At 51.2% G+C, this 21,592-nt stretch overlaps 1 protein-coding gene across 12 annotated transcripts in view; it reads right to left on the bottom strand.

Moving 5' to 3' along the window:
• LOC309327778 (uncharacterized protein) overlaps positions 1–21,592 on the bottom strand; it is a 63,246-nt gene that overhangs the window by 26,032 nt on the left and 15,622 nt on the right. For 4 of the 12 annotated variants that reach the window (XM_081837267.1, XM_081837268.1, XM_081837260.1 and 1 more), the window contains 20 exons: positions 20,960–21,116; positions 20,419–20,446; positions 19,396–19,498; positions 16,705–16,734; positions 16,138–16,158; positions 15,695–15,787; positions 13,364–13,427; positions 12,849–12,947; positions 12,378–12,521; positions 11,448–11,543; positions 10,162–10,280; positions 9,862–10,014; positions 8,334–8,507; positions 6,526–6,699; positions 5,284–5,398; positions 4,499–4,567; positions 2,715–2,908; positions 1,583–1,704; positions 1,302–1,371; positions 1,004–1,164 (listed from right to left, as the gene is read on the bottom strand). In XM_081837267.1, the coding sequence (XP_081693393.1) occupies positions 1,004–1,164; positions 1,302–1,371; positions 1,583–1,704; positions 2,715–2,908; positions 4,499–4,567; positions 5,284–5,398; positions 6,526–6,699; positions 8,334–8,507; positions 9,862–10,014; positions 10,162–10,280; positions 11,448–11,543; positions 12,378–12,521; positions 12,849–12,947; positions 13,364–13,427; positions 15,695–15,787; positions 16,138–16,158; positions 16,705–16,734; positions 19,396–19,498; positions 20,419–20,446; positions 20,960–21,116 (2,186 nt within the window). The remainder of the gene's footprint in view (positions 1–1,003; positions 1,165–1,301; positions 1,372–1,582; positions 1,705–2,714; positions 2,909–4,498; positions 4,568–5,283; positions 5,399–6,525; positions 6,700–8,333; positions 8,508–9,861; positions 10,015–10,161; positions 10,281–11,447; positions 11,544–12,377; positions 12,522–12,848; positions 12,948–13,363; positions 13,428–15,694; positions 15,788–16,137; positions 16,159–16,704; positions 16,735–19,395; positions 19,499–20,418; positions 20,447–20,959; positions 21,117–21,592) is intronic. The other 8 variants (XM_081837269.1, XM_081837270.1, XM_081837271.1 and 5 more) reach the window with 5 other exon arrangements.

Genomic DNA, 21,592 nt, shown 5'->3' with positions numbered 1-21,592 from the left:
CCCATCCAGTCCGACCCCCTGCAATGCTGGAGCCTTCTGTGGCTGTATAATTCCTTACCCTCCCCTCCACCCTCCATGCAAAGCCCACCAGTGAAGTTGTGTTTGCAACTGGATTGGTTCATACAGGTTTCTTACTCCAGAGGAGACAAAAGGAGGAAGGCCTGCCGAGGGCGGTCAGGGAGCCAGGTGGAGAGTAATCTCCTAGCCCAGGGGCTCTGTGTGCCCAATGGGGAGTTCTGAGGAAGCGTCATGGGTCCCGTCACAAAAGATTCCTGAGAAGGGGGCATGGCCAGTCACAGAGCTTCCACCCAATCACTGGCGGCGGATGAAGTGAAACCCCCTCTCCAGAGAATACCAGAAGTTCTGGCTTCCCAAGCGTACTAAGCCAGAGGCTGCCAACATGGACCCCATGGGCAGAATACAGAATCATACACTTGTAGAGTTGGAAGGGGCCACGAGGGTCTTCTTGTCCAACCCCCCTGCAATGCAGGAATCATTCATCCAACGCGGGGCTTGAACCTACGACCCTGGGATGACGTGCATCTGCTTCCCTGGTGCCCACACATTCCCTTCCCTTTCCCCCACTTCTCCTCTCTGGTACAATCAGGCTTGAAAGAAGCCTAACTGGCTGTACTACAGCTGACAGAACAGGTTATGGCCTCTGCTTGGTTGCGGTGAGTGTGTGTAGGGGCAGCCATGACAGCTTCACCAGAGGTGCACAGAAGCCAAACACTCACTCGCAAATCTCTCTAGGGGGTTGAGCTAGATGTCCCTTGGGGTTCCCTTCCAACACTACAATTTTATGACTCTCTACTCCTCTCTTGTCAGGGATGGGGGGAAATCTGACCCCGTCAGGTGTTTTTGGACTACAGCTCCCATCACCCTTGACCAATGGGCCATGCTGGCTGGGGCTGATGGGAGTTGGGAGTCCATCACCACCTCCTGTACAGCTCTGGGTTCCCTGCCCCAGAATCTGACCACAGTATAGCAGCTCAGTGCTCACTTGCGGGCCAAGTATCCGCGGGCAGCTGCCTGGAAGGAGACAATGATGTCTGTGATCTTCAGGTCCCGCTCCTCCTCCAGGTGAGCAAGGACGCCAGCGCGGAAAAAGATCTTGCTCTGGCCGATGCGGAAGAGATTGGGGTCAAGCTCCAAGGCCTTGATCTGTAAGGATGAAAAGAAACAGAAGGTGGGTTTTTTGGGGGTGGGAGGGATTAGTCAGTAGGACGTTCTGGTTTTCTGCATCTGGGCCAGTTCTAGCCCACATTGCCCCATCACCCTGGCCGGAGAGCCCCACGTACCATGCGTTCGCAGGCCTGTTTCCCATCCATGAAACCTTTAGGAATGGCGTTTGGAGTCAGGATCTCATACCTGCCAGAAGATAAGGAGAAAGAAGAGAGGTTAGAAATCGCACGGACACCACACACACTTGAGCTTGACGTTAACACCCTCAGATACCAGGGATGGGTTAGGCCCATGGTGGATCTGATCCTCAGTGGCTGAGAACAGGGGCAGGCCCCTCTGGGCGCACGCCCGTTGCCCTCCTAACTAAGGCCGGGCCTCCCTCGAGTCCTCAGGGTACCTCTGCCGGAATTCCTGGAAGATGATGCGGTTGGGAAAGCCCTGGCGACAAATGCGAATTCCCTCCAGGACTCCGTTGCAGCGTAGCTGGTCCAACACGAGGTGTGGCTCCAGTTTTCCAGCCTGTAAGAGGAGCCGGGAAGAAGCAGGACCTGTCAGAGGGCACTTCAGGAAGCAGAGTAATACTGCTTGTTCTCTTAGGTATACCCTGCCCATCCTCCAAGAAGCCCAGGGTGGTATGTGGGGGAGCTATCCCTCATTAACCTTCCCAACAACCCCGCGAGGTGGGACTGGACCAGTTTTCCAAGGCTACCATGGCAGAGAAGGATTCGAATCAGGTCTCCCTGGCCTGTCTAACATTCTAGCCACTGCAAGCCAAGGATGGAGGACCTGTGGTGCAACTAAAGTTACCGAAAGTGTAATCCACATCATCCCTCATGGGAGACGTGTACTACTACTACTACTACTACTACTAATTATTATTATTATTTATTTATATGCCGCCCATTGGACTGGGTTGCCCCAGCCACTGCCGGGCGGCTTCCAACAAATTATAAAACCACAGTAAAACATCAAATATTAAAAACTTCCCTATTTTAGTTGTCTTTTAAAGTCAGACAGAACAAGGGCATGTACCACTCTGGCGAGAATGTGTGCAGACAGGTAGGGCCTTAGCTGGCATACCAGATTAAGCTGGCAGACAGCTGCCCTGGACGCAGAATTGACCTGCACCTCCAAGGACAGCTGTGAGTCCAAAATGACCCCCAGGCTGCACATGTGGTTCTTTAGGGGCACAGTTACCCCATTCAGGACCAGGGAGTCCCCCACACCCGCCCGCCCTTGACTCCCCCAGAAACAGTGCATCTGTCTTGTCGGGATTCAGCCTCAATCTACTGACCGCCAGGCATACTCCAACCGCCTCCAGACACTCAGACGAAGAGGTCTTCAAACAGCCCTTTGGCCAAGAAACTCCCTTTAAGGACCCAGAGGAAGGCTTGGGCCTGCTTTTAACACAGGAGGCCTTCCACTGCTTCCAAGCAGAAGCGACATTCTCTGATGGGCTCCCTTCGACACTAGGACACTCATCCTGCTCTCCGTATGCACTACAGGCCTCTGTCGCATGAGCAACTCACTCTTTTCTCATGATTGGGGATGATGCAGCGAACGAAGTTGGGGTTGGTGTTGCGCAAAGTTGACATGAGCTTGGAGAGAGATTCCTTATACAGCTGCCCCACCGTCCGGAACATCCCCTTCTTCGTCTTGTATGAGGAGCCGAAGGCAAGGTCTCCCATCCCGCTCACTTGGTCCAGGCCCACAATTCGGTCCACTGTGGAACAGGGGGAAGGGGCTTCTCAGCTCACATCCAGCACTTCCAGCCCAGGGGGAAATGCAGGAATCTGTGGGTTTCCTCCCTCCCAACCCCACATAACATCCATTGCAACTGCCCCAAACCCCTCTGAGCCCTCCCTGAGGGAACGGAAGCCACCTGGAGCCAATGGCCGTTCCCAACCCACTTAAGTGATACATAAAACCTTCAGAGTGGATGTGACGAAGGACAATGGAAGCCCAGCCCTCAAGGGACATTGAAACAAGTTTCAATGAGCCCCTTCTCACACCTCCGCTTTCTTAATCCACACAATTTAGACTGCCATTGGAGAGCAGAAGAAAACAAGGCGAGTGTTACCCAGCAGTCCTGAGGGCCTGTTTGCTCCCATCTGCCTCAGTGGGCCTTTGGAGGGAGAAGCCTCAGGTGCTCTTGGCCTGCTGTTGGTTTAGATACTGCAGAGAGGAAAGGGAGCGTCACGCCCAGGTAGCACCCGTAGGAGAAGTGGGGCAGAGCGGAGAGAGTGAAAAGAAACCACGGCAATTTAATTCTGAAGCCCACGAGCGGCTTTGAGGCTGCGCTCCTGAAAACACAGCACACTTGCCAGGGACTATGCGCTGTTTAAGACAATAGGACTTATTAAAACAATGCGCAGGAGTGCGCCGTTAGTAAAGGAAGTCACATCTGAATTATCCAAACCCCAGATAGGAAGCCTCTGGCCCTCCAGATTCATGGACTCCAGCTTCCGCCAGCATGGCCAATGGCCAGGGATGATGGGAGTTGTGATACCAACAAAACTGGGAGGGCCGAAGGTTCCTCATCCATGGTCTAGACCAGGGTTTCCTTAACGTGGTTCTCCAGCTGTTTTGGGTCTACAACTCCCATCACCCCCAGCTAGCAGGACCAGTGGTCAGGGGTGATGGGAACTGTAGTCCCATTTGGGGACCAAAGGTTGAGAAAGACTGGTCTAGACCATCCCTAGCTAGCAAGACCAGTGGTCAGGGATGATGGGAATTGTAGTTCAAAAACAGCTGGAGGCCCAAGGTTGGGAAACAATGGTCTAGACCAATGTTCTACAAGCTTGGGTGCCCAGACGCTGTTGTACTACAACTCCCAGCACCCCCAGCTCTCTTAGCCAATGGTCAGGGATGGTGGGTATCGCAGACTGACAACGGAGGTTCCCTGCCCGTGGTCTAAACCAGCCTTTCTCAACCTTGGGTCAACAGATGCTGTTGTACTACAACTCCCACCACTCCTATCTAGCAGCATCCCCTGTGGTTGGGAATGATGGGAAATGTAGTCCCATCTGTTTGTAGTTCCCCAAGTTTGGGGAAAAGGCTGATCTAGAAAATATTAAACAGGGGTGGGGAACCTGTGGCCCTCCAAACATTACTGAACTACAACTGCCATCATCCCTAACCATGGGCCACGCTGGCTTGAGGCTGATGGGAGTTGGGTGACACCTAGAGGGCCCCCCGGTTCCCCACCCCAGATATTAAGAGGAAGAGGGTGCATGTCTTGCCCCTCATAAACCTGCCTATAGCCCTCCCTTCCTACATGCTGGTGGCTCATGTGTGGGAAGGGGGGACATACTTTCTGCTGGACCCTGAGATGCCACGGCATAGCTGTCAAAGAAATAGACCTTCTGTATGTTCTGGATCTCTGGAGAAAGGACAGGGCCAGGCAGGGAAAGGGGCAGGTGAGGTTTCGCAAAGCAATCCATTACAGGGGGAAAAGAGAGAGGTGGGTCAAGGATAGAAGGAAACAGAAAGAGCAAAGAGCAAAGTGATTAGTACCAGCAGCAACAAGAGAGAGTTTCAAGCAGCTTTGAGAAGTTATATTGACAGTTACTATGATCTACAGGCCACTAGGTTAATTAAATACGTAAACAGGTTAATAATATGTGTAAGTATGGAGACTCAGATTCAACACAGGCAACTGCTCCCCCCCCCCCCCCGGACTCATTAATCATTGAATTAACTCTCTGTTTTAAAGCTACCCACTATCTTCATTGTTCTATTGCAATGCAGTCATACCTTGGAAGTCAAACAGAATCTGTTCTGGAAGTCCGTTCGACTTTGAAAACGTTCGGAAACCAAAGCGCAGCTTCTGATTGGCTGCAGGAAGCTCCTGCAGCCAATCGGATGCTGCGGAAGCCCCGTCAGATGTTTGGGTTCCAAATAATATTCGCAAACCGGAACACTCACTTCTGGGTTTGCGGCGTTCGGGAAGCAAAACGTCTGAGTACCAAGGCATTCAGGATCAAAGGTACAACTGTATTGCTTTTTTTGTTTTAATCCCTGCAAGCTGCCCGGAGGACACTGGTGACAGAAGATGGCCTATGAACGGATCAACTTTGATCTTCCCAGGCCCCCTACCATCTTTCCACAGCTCTGCCGTGAACTTGTCTGCACTCTGGTGGAGAAGCGTAGCCACGTTGTCGTTCAAGGGGTCCATGTTCTTCATGAGCCACTCATCTGCTTTGTAGTCAACCTTTCAAAGGAAAAGGGGGGAGAGAGAAGGAGAAAAGAGAAGACGAGAAAAAGCAGAAATATCAGACCTATGGGTGCGCCACAACCCAGCCATGTGCAGGGATAAAAGGCCTTATCCCAAAGTTGGACCATTCAGTCCATTTCTAAGCCCAACCGTGTCTACTCCAGAAGTGGACAACATTTTGTAGGGGGAGGGGGGTCAAGGGCCACATTCATTTGGATGCAAGTGGTCAGGGGCCTCATACTGATCATAAGTGCCACATAATACTCATTTGGCGCTTGTAAGAAATCAATCTTTTGGTGTGGCAGCATCTACTCCTTGTCTGTTGACGTCAGACGGGAGCCTTCGCTGTGCTCTTTTCAGCAGCTGTTTAAGGCATTTTTGCTTAGGCAAGGCTATCCAGCCATGAAGAAGTTACATGTGTTCTATTTTTATTTTAGCTACTCGTGGTTTTGCCAGTGCTTCTTTTTCTTAAAAAAATATATGTTTAGGGGTACTCTCATTTTGACTCAAGAAAATCACCATTTTATAGTTCAAACCGGGAAAAATAAATGCAGTAAATGGACAAAAGCATGAAGATTCACAAAATGTTTAGGGGTGTGCATATCCCTGCACCCCCCCCTGAAAAAAGCACTGATTTTACCAATATTTTAAATGCATGCTTTTTATTGATACTTTTAATATTATATCACTGTAAAGCACTTAGAAGTTTTCTTAGAATCAAGCAGTATATAAATTTTGTGAAATGAAATGGAAACAAACAGGTGGGGCCAAAGTCTGACTGCCAGCAGCTATCCAGGCCCTCAGGCAATTGGCCTGTCCCAGCCCTGTTAACTGAGATGCAACCTGGGACCTCAGCTCCACTACAGAGCTCTGAGCCCCCTCCTTTAGACACTGCAGTTAGGTCATGAGACTGGCCTTTGTCAATCTGGTACCCTACAGGTGATGCCTGACTACAACTCCCATCACCTCCAGCCAATGGTCAGGGATGATGGGAGTTGTAGTCCAGCAATACCTGCAGACCTAGAACGTAGCAGCTGGGCTTTCGCCTCCTAGATGCAAGTGAGCCCAGGAGTGCCAGTAAATAGGGGGAAACCCAGCACAGCGGTGGGGTGGAGGTAACTTGCCTTGCCAGCGTAATGGATGATGCAGAAGTCAGCTTTGTCCCGCAGCTGCCGGGGCTTCTGGAACTTGGGGTGGGTTCCCTGCTCCTGGGTAACTTTTTCCACGAAGCTCTTGTCAGTGGCTTTGGGGAACCAGCACTCTTCGTCTAGCAGAGCCAGCACCCCTGGGGGGTTTGCCTGGGACAGAGGAAAACCAAAACCATTAAGCAAGGGAACCCAAGGAGGAAATTGAGGCAGAAGCTAAAGTTGCCTCGCTGGGAAGAGTTGTGTTTGTGGGTGTGGATAAACAGACCGGAAAAGAGTCAATTGTACTGAGTGCCTGGAAAAGTATATAAGGTTCTAGGCAAGTGACAAGGCGCTGGGAACTGGAATGCTATATTATAATATAATATAATAATAATTTATTATTTATACCCCGTCCATCTGGCTGGGCTTCCCTAGCCACTCTGGGCGGCTTCCAACCAAATATTAAAATACAGTAATAAATCAAACATTAAAAGCTTTCCAAAACAGGGCTGCCTTCAGATGTCTTCTAAAAGTTTGGTAGTTATTGTTCTCTTTGACATCTGATGGGAGGGCGTTCTCACTACCGAGAAGGCCTTCTGCCTGGTTCCCTGTAACTTGGCTTCTCGCAGTGAGGGAACCGCCAAAAGGCCCTCGGCGCTGGACCTCAGTGTCCAGGTAGAATGATGGGGTGGAGATGCTCCTTCAGATATACTGGACCCCTTTAAACAAAATCAGGATCATCTACACTTCCACTGCCATTCCCTGTGCCATGATTTTGAGCCATTTATTAAAGCAAAACAATTGTCGAAATGCTGTATTTGCAGGGAGTGAGAGAACCCACCCGGCAATGGTGTTGACCAGAAAGGTGTGCTCAAGACACAGCTCTGCCTGAAGGGAGGAGGTGTTAGAACAACATGCCTCCTCCCCAAGAATGTCAATGAACATGTCAAAGCCATGCACCTCCCAGAGGACAGGAAAACACTAAGGATCACCCAGGGGCTACTGCTGGGCTACAGGGCTACTGCTGCGGGTTCCCCCCTCCTTAAGCTAGCTTTCCCAAGGTAAGGGAACCCCACTAGCTCCAGGAAGACTCCGTAGGAAAACATGGGAGGAATACAAAATGCGAGTGAAAGAGGTGCGGTGATTACACCCTAAATGACTAGTTCTAGGATCAGCCTAGATAAAAAGGTCTGGAGCCGAGATTCCTAACCGCCTACCAGCTTTCACAGGAAAATCAATCCACATACTCCAGGTCACACCATGTCATTAGTGGGGTGCAAGTGCACTGCCAAGGGGTGCCAACAGTCCCAGGTGACTCAGTCAAACACACAATGGGTTGGGGAGGAGGGGGGGGGGAAGTGTTTGTGGATGTTCCTGCATGCTTGCTTTTTTAAAGGACAAAAACCTCCCTGCAAGTAAAACACAACAACTAGCCAATCCTAGGGAGAGGATGTTCTAGCCCAGACTGCTCTCTGTTGTGCTAGTTTTCTGCATGCATGGAGTTGTTTTTCTCTTTTGTTTTGTTTTTTGCAGAATGCAACCTTCTCCATCGTTGCATCTGCCTGTTGGGAGTTGCTTGCAGCTATTGCATTTCTTTCTTTTTGTGTGTGCCAAAACAAACAAACAGCAAAAAGGAAGCATGTGTGATGCTCCTTTGCACAGATTCCACTGCACCTCCTCACAGACTGGGGCAAAAACGTCAGATTGTTGAGGTGCCAAGCCTCTTCCCTATAAATGGAATAGACTTTCCCCAAATAAGCACGGTGTGTCTCTTATCTCCTTTCTCCCATCCCCAGGCTGCTCACCGGCCTCTCGATGAGGTCTATGCAGGGCTGGAGGTCCAGGCCAAAGTCAATGAAGTTCCATTCAATACCCTCTCGCTGATACTCTTCCTGCTCCAGCACAAACATGGTGTGGTTGAAGAGCTGCTGGAGCTTTTCATTGGTGTAGTTGATGCAGAGCTGTTCAAAGGAATTCAGCTGCAGGGGCAGTGAGAGGGAAGGAAAGAGAGAGAGAGAAAGAAAAGCATTCAGGTGGAGATCAGCTCCTGGCAAGAAGAGCGAACACCTCTGACTTCAGGTGCCCCACAATATCTTCTCCCCCATGAAATTCCCCATGTGGCACAGGGCCCTGCTCCTTGTGCCTTTTCTGCTCAAGGACATTAAAACTGGTAGGTGCATCACAACTGAGGAAGCCCTCTCCTGCAGGGGCCTTCCAAGCTCCCTCTCCCTCTGGAATGCAATAAAAACTTTGGATTTTGACTTATTGTTGCTGATTCATTATTCTTGTGCTGGTTTTATGTGAGTACATTTGCTTGATTTTTAGTGTGTGTGTGTGTAGATATACAGTGGTGCCCCGCAAGACGAATGCCTCGCAAGACGGAAAACTCGCTAGACGAAAGAGTTTTCCGTTTTGGAGGTGCTTCGCAAAACGAATTTCCTATGGGCTTGCTTCGCAAGACGAAAATGTCTTGCGAGTTCCTGCGGTTTTTTTCCCCTCCCCCCCCTTTTTCTAAGCCGCTAAGCCGCTTATTTGCTTATCCGATAAGCCGATAAGCCGCTAAAAGCCACTAAAAGCCGCTAATAGCGCTAATCCGCTAAGCCGTCAATGGGCTTGCTTCGCAAGACGAAAAAACCGCTAGACGAAGAGACTCGCGGAACGGATTAATTTCGTCTTGCGAGGCACCACTGTAGATGTTTATCTATGTGTGTGTATATGTATGTGTGAATTCTGCTACTACATGAGACTACAAATGGTCTCCTGTATATCACCAAACACTCACCTGTAGATCACCTAACCTCACTGTCAGGTGACTTTTCGCTCACGCAGGGAATCAAATACCACATGTGCGAGCTATGCAAGCCCAGACAATCAGCTGGGAACCAAACCATTAGAGGTGCTTTTGGCCCAAGCATGTCTATACCTGTCCTACGCACAAACCGGATGTGCTCCTCCCCACACACCCCAGTTATGAAACTACCCTCAAAAGGCTTCATTCCTCGCATAAACGCTGTGCCTTCGGATTGCTGCAAGAGGCAGCAATCTAGCTAGTGCCACATGGGCATCCGGTGGCATTGGCACAGGTACACCTGTTGAACTTTAACCCTTCCTTTCTCTCCCCCCCCCCAGCAGCACAGAGCCCGTGTCAGAAAGAAGAGAAGCAAGGAGGAGCATCCTCCCTTTTTCTTCCGGGGACGAAGGTCAAAGGCAAACACAAAGGACAGGTGAGAGCAGGAAGGGCTTGGGGAAAGGATAATGGAATGGATAAGAAGGATGGATTATTTACATGCAGACCAAAACAAAGGTGGCTGCTCAGCAGCTGCAGGTCCTCACCTGGAATATTTCAAAGCCCGCGATGTCCAGAATACCGATGAAGGAGGCGCCCTGGCGCTTGGTGCGGTCCAGGGCCCGGTTGATCCGATGCACCAGCCAACGGAAGAGGCGTTCGTACGTTGCTTTTGCCAAGGCTTCCACTGCAAAGTCAGCCTGGAAAAGGGGGGCAGAGGAAGGCATGGCTCCAGGCTTGGCTCGTTTCACCATTTCAAACCTCCTCCCGCCCACCTCCACAATGATGTTTCAGGCAACCCCATCCCACCTCCCGGTGCCCCCAGAACCCCAGCTGTTGCCACCAACCTGCTCTTTTGTCTGCGCCTTCTGCACATAGTCCCGGCCAACTTTGATCCGCGGGGTAAGGATGGCGCGGGTGAACTCGGTGACGTTCATGCCCAGGAGGTGGCAAAGCTTCTGGGCAGCTGCAGAGGGCACAGAACAAGCCGGTAACAACCCCATTGTTAGTTCAGCCCCCTGCTGGCTCGACACTGGCCACCCTCAACCTGGTCAGCCCAAGGCTTTGCTGGCCCAACTCCTCTGCCTACGCACCCAATGACCTGGTTGCTGCTAGCCCAGCTAAATGGCAGAAGCGGAACTGAGTGGCAGGCTGGGAAATAACAGGATGAGTCCTGCTGCCCAGTCCAAAGAAGGACAGCAACTACCCCATCCTTCCACCTCCCTGCCACAGCACCCTATCAGCCACAGGAGAAGACCTGAGAGCACCCAAGACTCATTCGTCCTAACCTCTTGAGCTGATAGTTAAATGTGCTCCTGGATAGTTATGATCTATTGCGCAGAATTTCAGTTCTGAATAATCTTAGCTTCTCTCTGCACAACCCTTATTTTTTTAAGAAGTTTCTAGTCCACATGCATTTTACTTTGTTTATTCATGGTTGCTTGTGCATGTTTTCTTTAACTTAGGTCATGGGTGGGGAAACGTGTGGCCCTTCCGGGTGTTGATGGGCTCCTAACACGCTTCACCGCAAGACCCTCTGGGGCAGATGGCAAATGTCCAACAGCATCAGGAGGGCACCAGGTTCCCCAGCACTGTGCTTGGGGTTTTTGGGTAAACTGCCCCTGGAATCTCAGGGTGAAAAATTCAGGCAAACGGACGACCAATCACTAAAATACAATGGAAAGCTACTTTAAGAAGGTGAAACATACCCATGAAGTTGCAATAACACGGGTGTGAGCACACACACTCCTCAGCTGATCCACTCAGATCTGCTACTGCCCCCTCCTCCCTCCCATGCTCAATCCAATGACTCTGCAGGAGGCAACCTCCGTCTCCATCAGGACGCAGGCCAGGGCAGAAAGGGTTAACCCTCTCTACCCACCCTAGTGCTGTGTCTACCTTAATTCCCCCCCCCTTTTCTGCTGCCATCAAAATGAGTGGGGTCTTGTGTGGGGCAGAAAAATTTGCTTGGGGGGGCTCTCAGCTCCTGAAAGGCCATGGGTTAGCCATCACTGCTTTATATATTCTGGAAGGCAGACTGAGCTATGACTGCAAAATAGGCATTCTCCCGCTAGAGCCCGTCCCCGCAAATCCAGCTGGCTGCCTATCAGAGCTGGTGAGCCCCCGCTACTACCTGTGTTGTCGGGCATGGAGGCCTGGTCTGTGTTCCTCTCCTTACGGAAGACAATGTTCCCAAACTGCAGCACGGCTGAGACCATCCGCAGCATACCTGGGGGGGGGGGAGAAAGGCCTTTAGTGTGAGCATGCTTCCGCCTCCACCCCTCTGAGTAGATGCAAACACCCAAGGTCATCCACCAAAGGAGGCTAAGGGAGCAGGTTGAAGGAAAATGCAAGGACCTGTGAAGCTCACTGCCAATGGGACGTGGCAGCAGCCGCTGGAGAAGCACATGCAACACCTTGAGAGCATCCGAAGTCCTCCAAATGCAACAAGATAATGCGACAACCCTGCACTGTTTATTTTCTACATCTCTGCATGGCATGGGAGGGCTGAGTTTAGAATTGCAAGTTCACAGCAGAGTCTCAGTCTGAAGCAAAGACTTCCTGATTCCTAGTGCGGGTTCTTAAGTCACTTTGTCATCTTTTTTAAAAAACAAACAAACACCTAAACTAATTTCTGATTAGGTGACATACATGGGAGGAGAGGGCGACTGGGGAGACTACCAGCCACATGGGCCAGAATGACAGGTTTCATGTTCAAAAGCAGCAAGTTTCTGCCCACCGGATGCTGAAGGCGACTTAAGGAGGTCACGGGTGTCGCCATCACGCCCTGCCTGGGAACATCCCCAGAGGAATGTGGTGTGACGCAGTCAGCAAATAGTGATCAGCTATCTCAGCCTTGGCCAGCCTGGGGCCCTCCAGAAGTTCTGGACTACAATTCCCATCAGCCACTGGGTGTGCTGGCTGGGGGCTGATGGGAGTTGAAGTCCAGAACCTCTGGAGGGCAACCAAGCTGGCCAAGGCTGAGCTAGACAGATCGCAGCTGTTCTCTTGACCCTCTACACACACACACACACACACACACACACACACACACACAACTCACAATGTATCTCCTCGTGTGAGAAGCCCATGATTCGCATTGACTCCATGGTCTCATGGAAGATCTCCTTGTCCTGCTGTCCTGGGATGGGCAGGTATCCGTTGGAGACAAAGCGATACTGATTGAAGGGCTCCAACAGCAGCTCCCCTGTAGCGCCATTGATGAAAAAGAGGCATCTCTGAGGCAAGGGTGCCACACTTCCGCCAGCCAATCCCCACACCCAGGAGCTCCCTGTGCTGTAAGACACGCTGCTCTGTCATCAATGACCACCTTTGCTTTTCTACTGCTGTCATCCTTGCCTTCCCCGCCAGTTCCACTTCCAGATTTATGCAGAGGCAAGAAGGCTAAAGCGTTGCCCTTCTCATTCTCCCTCAAGTTTGTTGCTTGCTGGTTTAGGAAGCCGAGGTCCAAAAGTGTGGGAGGAGGAGGACTGGACCCCCTTTTTCATGTTGCTCTGGCACAGCATCCGTTTACCTTTCACGTGCTCCCCGGCGCCCACCAGGAGCTGGTAGAAGATGTGGAAAGTCCGCTCGTCCTTGGCTTGGCGAATGGCTCGTGATTTCTCCAGCAGGTCTGGGCGGCTCAGGGTTAAGGAGGAAGGACAATTGCATCTGGAAGCACGTATCCCCCCCCCCTCCACAAAGCCAGCTTGCCTCACTCCCCCAAGAAGCAGAAGTCCCTGCTATGAGACTCCCTAGCTTACCTCTTCAACCTTGGCTCCCCCATATGTCGTTTGACTACAAAACCCATCATCCCCAGCCAGATTAGTCAGATGGGAGTTGTAGTCCGACGACATTTGGGGACCCAAAGCTGAAGAACACCATCAGGAATCCCTGGGTCTAGGATCCACAGGTGCCTCTAACCTGTCAGGGATCCCCGGATCCAGGATCCCATATTTATTCTAATTCAGGCTTTGCTCTCCTGCCTACAGAACTCAGGGGAGTCCTAGTTTTTGAACCAAATCCATGGAACTCCACAAGCAAGGATACATGTTTCTATGTTTGCTCCGACAATGTAGCCAGCTACATCGAAATTAATCCGTATAAATTTACCCTGGAGGAGAACAGCAGGTGGGGAAAGAGAAATGAGACAGACATCAGAAGGGCTCAGCAGCTTTGTAAAGGACAATTGTTTCATTTACATACCCAGGTCTCTGGCAAACACAATATATAGGCAACAACCATTTTATGCTTGTTCAATGCACGTGCAATCGTATGCGCGCACAGATTGCCGCCACAACCCAGAAAAGGGGTGGGTTTACATGTGTTCCGCCGACATGCGCAGGGGCCAGGAATGCAACCCCTGTGCAAATCAGGGGATGCGTGCACATCACACCCAGAGTAGAATGCTTTCTCTAGCCTTAAACATAATAGTGATAGAAGGGTGATATTCAGCTAAGTGATGCTCAGAGCAGACCCACTGAAATATATGGAAGTAAGTTAATGTAAGTCCATTGACTTCTATCAGTCTGAGTATGACTAATGTTGGATGTCACTCAATGCACCACGATTTTAAAATAAGAACGCTCTGAAATTATTATATTCCTCCTCCTCCCCCCCCTGCCCTTTCAAACATTCTGACACACTACAGAGTAGCCTTGGGCCACTTGGTGCTATTGGACTAGAATTCCCTTGCTGGCTGGGGCTGATGGGAGTTCTAGCCCAAAACCTCTGGAGGGCACGAGGTTTGTGAAGGCTGTTAAAAGAGGCTAAGAGCAGACTTCCCTCTCCCAGTCAACTGCAGATGAGGTCAGAGCTAATCAATCGTTCTTCAGCAGGAAGGAGTAGAAACTCGTCTCTGCACCAACTGGAAGAAACTTAGCATTACTGGGTGATGCGAAGCCGACTCCTATCCTTTCAACAAGGAGGAAGATAAAACACTTTATTTCAGCTTCTTAAGGAGGGACCGAAAAGTGACATTTCCCAACAACAACAACAAAGGGGATTTGAAAGCAGATCTTCGGCAAGGACAGGAAGAAACTGGTTTTTCTTCCTGAGGAGGAGAGGCTTTGTTGGCATAGTTCAACAAAGCAGGTGGGAGTGTGAAAAACACAGTTGTGTACACAACCTGCCCTTTCTGAAGAGTGGGTTAAGGTGCATTTTAAGATGGCTCAGGGAAGAAGCACGATGGCTCAGTCGGCAGAGCATGAGACTCTGAATCTCAGGGGCATGGCCTTCAGCCCCATGTTGGACACTGATGACCCTCGTGGTCCCTTCCAACTCTACATCTCTGTTCTTGAAAGGGTTTGCATCCTGCACGATGGGTAGATGGGTACGCAGGGAACACCAGTACAGGAAAGGTAAACAGGGGGTTGCTGGATGGCAGTAGTGGTGGAGCCTCTGAATATCAGCTGCTGGGGAGGGAGAGCGGCTCTTTCAAGATCAGGATGCTGAGCTGGACGGGATTTTGGTTCCTTTTTATTTTTCCAACAGGCTACATAATGAATGCTACCTTGCGCTGCTTCTTGCCCTTCAGTTCTCCCCCAGAAGGTGGCTGGGCCTTAACATTGCCACCATTTAAGCAGACAAAAGGGCAACTTACTCCTTTCAGGGAAGCAGCTAAAACACAGGCAAGATGCTCTAAAGAGGTCAAATGTTCCCACCTTCAGACTCTACTCAGCCAGCACTCCAGGATTTTCTGTGGCCAGTTATTTCGATTTGATACGGGCACTTCAACACACTGACTGGAGCTCTGAAATCACAGTGCCAATCGCCTGCAAACCACGCGCTTGGGGATTTGCAGAGAAGGGGACCCCTGCACCAGCTGCTGGATAGAGGCAAGGCAGACCAGTAGACCCCATGGTGTCATGCTCTAACAATAGAAATGCAGGAAGCTGCCTTGGTCAACCTAGCTCAGCACTGACTGGCAGCAGCTCGCCTGGCAAGGGTCCCTCCCAGCCCTGCCTGGAGACAGAGGCACATCGAGAGTCCTTTGGCAGGGACCTGTATAGGCAACCCCAACCCCAAAAAAACTCACTTTGCCACAGCAGCCACATTAGAAATTACCACATTTTACGCAACTCTAGTGCTTGGAAGCATCCGTAGTGAGGCTGAGGCAAGGCGGAAGGACAGAAAAATCCTCACACCTTTCTGCCACGCTGCAAGAAGGAAGGGGAGCTTCTCCCATGCCTGAGTTCTCCATGACAGAGGCGGCATGTCGCCACACACATCATACACTCCATAGTCCGATAGGTGATTTTTGCTCCCCGGCGGGGGGCCGGTTTCACCAGCCCCTACGTACTCCTCTGCCGGGAGACGCCGAGGATTGAATATGGGACCTTCTACATGCAAGCACCAACTAGGGGGGAAAGACCGACTTACGAATCGTGAGGAGTTGTCGTTTTTTACTGTTTTTGCGTTGCCAAAGGCCTCCAGGATAGGGTTGGCTTGTAGCAGCTGACGTTCCAGTTCACCCTGGAAAGAAAGAGAAAGAGGTCAGGTGGGGGGTGGGGTAGGATAGGGGGGTTGCCCAGGCCCAGAGCAGCAAAAGATGAAGCCGTGTAGAAAGAGCTCTCAAGGCTCTAGCCCTAGAAATGTGGGGTTTTTTGGGGGGGTGGGCAGATGCAGTGCTCTGAGAAATTTAGATCCTAGCAGGAGGAAAGCTGGCTGCCCTCTTGGAAGGGAATCACTCCCAAGCGACTTCCATCTTCCATTTTTCTGACCACAGGGCGTGCGTGAGGGGGTGAACCTCACAAGCATGTGCACCAGGGAGCAATACCCCCCCGACTCCCCCCCCCCCAAAGCACAACAGGAAAACTACTCACGTAGGAAGCAGGGTTGGAGGTCTATGGGTGGGGATGACGTCACGAAACATGAAATGGGAGCAGGGAGGGAGAGAGCAGGGAGCAAGATGAGGTAGGGTGGGGAAAACAAAACAAAAGACAAAACAAAAATGAACAACAACCAAAGGATTAAGTCAGACAACGAAAAAAAAAGTAAAGACCCAACAGTGACGATGCAGTAACATGAGCCGGGAACCAATGCAAGGGTCGGTGGGGGGCAGGGAGGGCACCCAGGCGCCCCTCTTCCCTTTCCCAGCACCCCTTGAATCCTGTTCCTTTCTCAAGAGAGCCCAGCGCCCTGGCTCTGATGAGGGAAGAGAGTCCAGTGAACTGCTTTCAACACAGAACACAAAGGTTTAAAAAACCAACGAGAAAAGCGTTCGAAGCCAGAATCGCAGCCCAAGGAGTCGGCATTGTCAGGAGCGGCAGCCAGTAAGTGACCAGAGATCAGCGTTGGAGGGCAGGCAAGTGAGGAGGGAGCAGTGGTGGGGGTTGGCGGGGGGGGGGCAGGGAGTTGGCATTTCAGCGGCATGCATTGCGCTCTCTTGCCTGTTGTTTGGCTTCGTTCGGGTACTCCGGCTGGGGCAGCAAGACAATAGAGGGGAGGTTAATGCAGGCTCCCCTCAATGGCCCACAAGAACACCCCTCCTCCCAAACACGCACACACGCTGCCCCCATTACAAAACCTGGGTCCGAGAGGGCCCAAATGCCCATCTAGTAAGGTAAGACCAGCTCCCTCCCCACCCCGCCCAGCGCCACCTCCCCATGTGATCCAGACTGCAAGAAGTGAATAGAAGCACAAGAGGAAGGCTGTTCAACAGGGATGGCCCAGAGCTGAACACACACTTTTGCAAGCTCTGTGTTCCAGGGCCAGATCCAGTTGGGTGCTGGGGCCAGGGAAGCCAGGTTTGCCAATGTCCCTCTGCACAGACAGTGCCACTTTTTTCTTGGTTTTTCAGTAAGCTTCCAAGAAAGATAAGAAGACGCCTTAGAAAATGCCCCCGTGTCGAGATAGAGGGCGGGGAGCATTTGCTCTGGTTACTGTGACTCTGTAGGATGCCCTGTACGCTGATGGCGTTGTAGATAATAGAATGGCTTCTGCGATAATATTAATCACTACCGCTGCTATTAAATATCATTTAGCAGCGACAGAAAATGGGAGCCCTCTAAGTTTCCCCCTCCTGCCCCCAAGTCCTGCAACCAGTGCAGATTTACTCTTTGCCATTTCCTCCTTAAAAGGATCTCAGAGTGAAGGGCAAGCCCAAAGGTCCATCTAGTCAAACTTCCTGCTTCCTTTCACTGGCCAATCAGACACTTCTAGGTAAAACTCATTTAACTGTGAAGAATAAAAACAAACAAAAACAAAAACCAAGAAGGACCTGATCCAATGGCCCTCTGCTGCTGCTGCCCCCACAGAGGACGGCAGCCTCTCAGTGTGGAAAGCTCCATTTAGCTGTCATGGCCAGCGGACATCGGTTAGGGCAGGGGTGCCCAAACTTTTTTCAAAGAGGGCCAGATTTGATGAAGTGAACATGCGTGAGGGCCGAACAAAGTAGTTGAGCTTTTTCAAGGATTTGACCCCAATAAATAAACTGCCACAGGTGCAGGATAAAACTGGCCGAGGGGCCGAATTAGGACCCAAAACGGACTGGTTTAGGGCAGATCTCCCTCCACGTAAGCTGGCCTAATCACCGGGTCCCTATGGCAGGGAACCCTCCACATTGAAACACTCGTTATTTATTTTACTTATTTCATAAAATGTATACACTACTTGAATGTTTTTTAAAAAAAGCCTCAAAGCGGTTTGCAAAAAGATAAAACTAGAAAACCCAAGAACAGTTCACAACCATACTTTAAAACATACAAAAGTTGAAATACCAAAAGAGATTGAGATTACCTGCAACTTTCTAAGCACCTGGATAGGCTTGTCTAAGCAAGAAGGTTTTTATCAGGCCCCAATATTTTACTATGTGAAGAAGTGCTTCCCTTTTGCCTGTCCTGAATCTGCTCTCCTGTCAACTTCACTGCACTGGGTGACCCCTGAGTCATAATATTATGAGAGGAGGGGAAAGCTTCTCTTTTGTCAACTTTCTTCACGCTTTTATTTGTGGCTATATAGGGGGGAGGCCTGCAGGTTCTATTCTGCCCAACTGCTTAACTTAGGAGTAAACTTCTTCCCCACTTCCAACATTCTGGCCAGTGAGTGTTGGGATAACTAATGCATGAGCACCAAACCCTTATTCCTAAATGTTAATTCATTTTTATTTTATTACCGCAGGGAACAATTGACTCTGACATATCAGGTGGCCTGTACTTATGTTCTGGCAGTTCTGCAGTGGTTCCTTGCCCCCACGTAGACCTCCTCACCGCAAAATGTTTGGCTACGGGCCTGGTTTCGTCCCCAGTTTGTCAAGTGCCCAGGACTTCCAAAGCGGGAGGAGGAGGAGGAGGAGAAATCTCTATTATATTTGTGGACAAGAGAGAGAAAGGGAAGGGATCCTGACTCCAGTAGGCCCGCATTCAGCCACTTACAGAACAGGGCGGGCACCAACTGCCTTGTCTTGTGCTACTTCCGCCAAGACGCAGGAGCGCTTGGGAGGACAAGCCCTGCACTTGCAGATCTGCGGGCGTCGAGACAGAACGGCAGTGACTGGGAGGGATGGAGGGAGGCAGATGGGGGGGGCAGGGAGGACACGGTGAGCGAGAGGCACACAGGGCAGGTGGGAAGGACAGAGTGAGCAGTCGTGGCAACGCAGGTTGAAAGGAATGACTACGACAGGTACAGGCAGCAACTCGTTTCCTTCGACAACAACACAAGAAGGACGGGCAGGCCGTTTTGGTGCTGGCTTCTGCCCGGATGCCTCTGCCCAGATGCCACAGACATTCCAAGCGGGCACAGACTGGGTGTGGCAGGGGAAGGCACTCAGGGGAAGGGTGCTTCCACTTTCCCGCTACTTCACGCATTCTGGAGTCTGAGCACCAGCATTTGGGGGAAGCTTCCGGGCTGGCCTTGGCTCAAAGCTGAGCCTTGGATGCTAGGAGGCTGTTGGGTCACACACAGACATCTTTTACTTGGCTACCCGCAACGGGGGGAGGGGGGGAGGAAGAGCCTGTCAACTCCACTCGAGGGTTGGCGGAGAGATCAGGCCAGTCCACTTACCGGGGAGGGGGCATTTTCAAATGGGGGGGCCAGAGCAGAGTAAAAGCTAAAACACCACACATTGGCCAGAGGTCACTCACCGGCACATTGTGGTCCTTCCGGGCTTTGTGCGATGAAGCCACATGGGCCAAATACTGGATCACTTTCTTCGTGTTTTCCGTCTTCCCAGCACCTGACTCGCCCCTGCCAAGGAGACCAGACACTGGGGGTGAGAAAAAGAGGGCGCTCGATCCTGGGTGGCGCTCACCCCCCTCTCCCTCCCCAGCTTCATCTAAGTGGTCTCCTAAAGAGGTAAATAAACGCAGCATCCTCTCTTCCTGGGTCTGCATCGCACATCAGTTCAGCTGGCGCAGCATACTGACAGAGAGGTTCCACTGAAGATTTAAAGCGGCATGGGACCACTTCAAACGGTCATGGCTTCTCCCAAAGAATCCTGGGAATTTTGCTTAAAGTCCTGAGAGTCGTTTGGAGGTCCCCTGTTCCCCGCAGAGAGCCACGATTTTAAAAGTGGTGTTGACAAGCAAGCCATCCCTCTTCTCAGGCAATTCTGGGAACTGTAGCTCAGAGAGGGGATTAGGGGGTTGTGCTGGCTTGGGGCTGGTGGGAGTTGTAGTCCCCAGTGCCAAGGCGTCTCTGAAGCAATATCTAAATGGTAAAGTGTCATTATTCACTTTCCTCTTAATAGGGAGACAAGCCTCGTGGTTTAGGCCCCAGATCAGTCATTTTTGTCACGAGGAGAGAAGGAAGGAAGAACATTGCTAGAGAAGTGCTTCCCACCCAGCCTGGCGTTTGAACAGAACAGGAGGAAGCTGGGCAAACGAAGCCAGGGGTTCAAGATGGGTATTTGTAAGGTTGTGTGAGCACAACAGCCCACATTGTGGACAGCTGACAGGCCTGCAGTGATCCTCTTGCTTAAACTAGCATGCCTTGTGTCAGATACTGGTGTGTTTTGGTGCTCGGTGCCCTTTTGGCCCACAAAGATTTCCACAGCCGCAGGCAAACAGGCACGTGAAGCAATGGGTGTGCAATGACCTTTGGCTCACCCACATACCTGCTGCTGAAAGCCCCTCCCCAGCAGGTAAACCGTTCCTGCTGACACTCACGTGCACAAGATCGACTGATCCTCTCGGTCTGGAGGGGGGAAAGGAAGAAGAGAGACCGTTCAGAGACATGAGGCAGGAGCCGTCTCCTCCGCCAGAGGGCACCAGAGGCAGACATGCAACCACCCACCCACCCACCCAAAGCTCACCGACCACAGGATTTTTAGGACCTCTCCGACACATACCACACTGCCCACTCACCCCACTTCTTCCCTCCTCCAATTCAGCTTGGAACGGGGAATGGCTGGAACTTCTCCACCCCTCCCCACCTCCCACAGCAAGCTGCCGCAAGGTCCCTCCCTGCCCTAATCTCGGGCCACATTCACACTGAACTTCTATGGTGCCATGAGATGCCTCTTTAAACACTCATGGCTTCCCCCAAAGAATTAGGAGAATAAGGGTCTCCTAATAACTCTCAGCACCCTTAACAAACTACAGCTCCCAGAATTCTTTGGGGGGGGGAAGCCATGACTGTTTAAAGCGGCATCATAGTGCCTGAAATGTATGGCACCCCTGTGTGCCCCCTTCGCTTTCCAACTCGTACCCTGCAGCATGCTCCGATAGGCAGCCTCAGAGATGGCATAGATGTGGGGTGGCATCTCATGGCGCTTCTTGCCCCGGTACATTTCCACGATCTGCTCCGTGTAGATGGGCAAGTTCTTGTAAGGGTTGATGACCACGCAGAAAAGCCCCGAATAGGTCTGTCGTTGCAGGAGAAGGAAGGGGGGGTGAGGGAGGGGGAGCAGCACGTCAGAACAGTTCTCCGCAAGCCCCATTCCCAAAACACACACATAACCGCAAGGTAAAATATGCCTGCGCACAAGCGCTCTCAAGTTGCCGTGCTTCCTTCCAAAACCAACATCTGAAAATTCGAAAATTGCTTCTGCTTCGGGCGGAAGCAAAATGGAAGAAAAAGAAATGCAGGCTAAGTTAATCCACTTCCAATTTATCAATCAAGCGTATCTGAAGGCTGAGCAGGGACCACGCACCTGGTTTACATGAGCAGCAATTGGGGGTTGGGGGGCAGAATATATATGCGGCAGAAAGAGGCGATCCCAGCTTTTTCAGCTCTGAAAAGTCTCTGGGTTCTGGACTGGAACTCTCTTTTTTTAAAATGATGTAGATTGATGGACACAAGAAAATCCCCTGCCCCAAAACAATTGCCTTGTGTGGCTTC

Source organism: Podarcis erhardii (genome assembly GCF_964252035.2).
Source record: "Podarcis erhardii genome assembly, chromosome: 13".
Taxonomy (NCBI): domain Eukaryota; kingdom Metazoa; phylum Chordata; class Lepidosauria; order Squamata; family Lacertidae; genus Podarcis; species Podarcis erhardii.
This window is presented reverse-complemented; position numbering and strand designations above follow the sequence as displayed.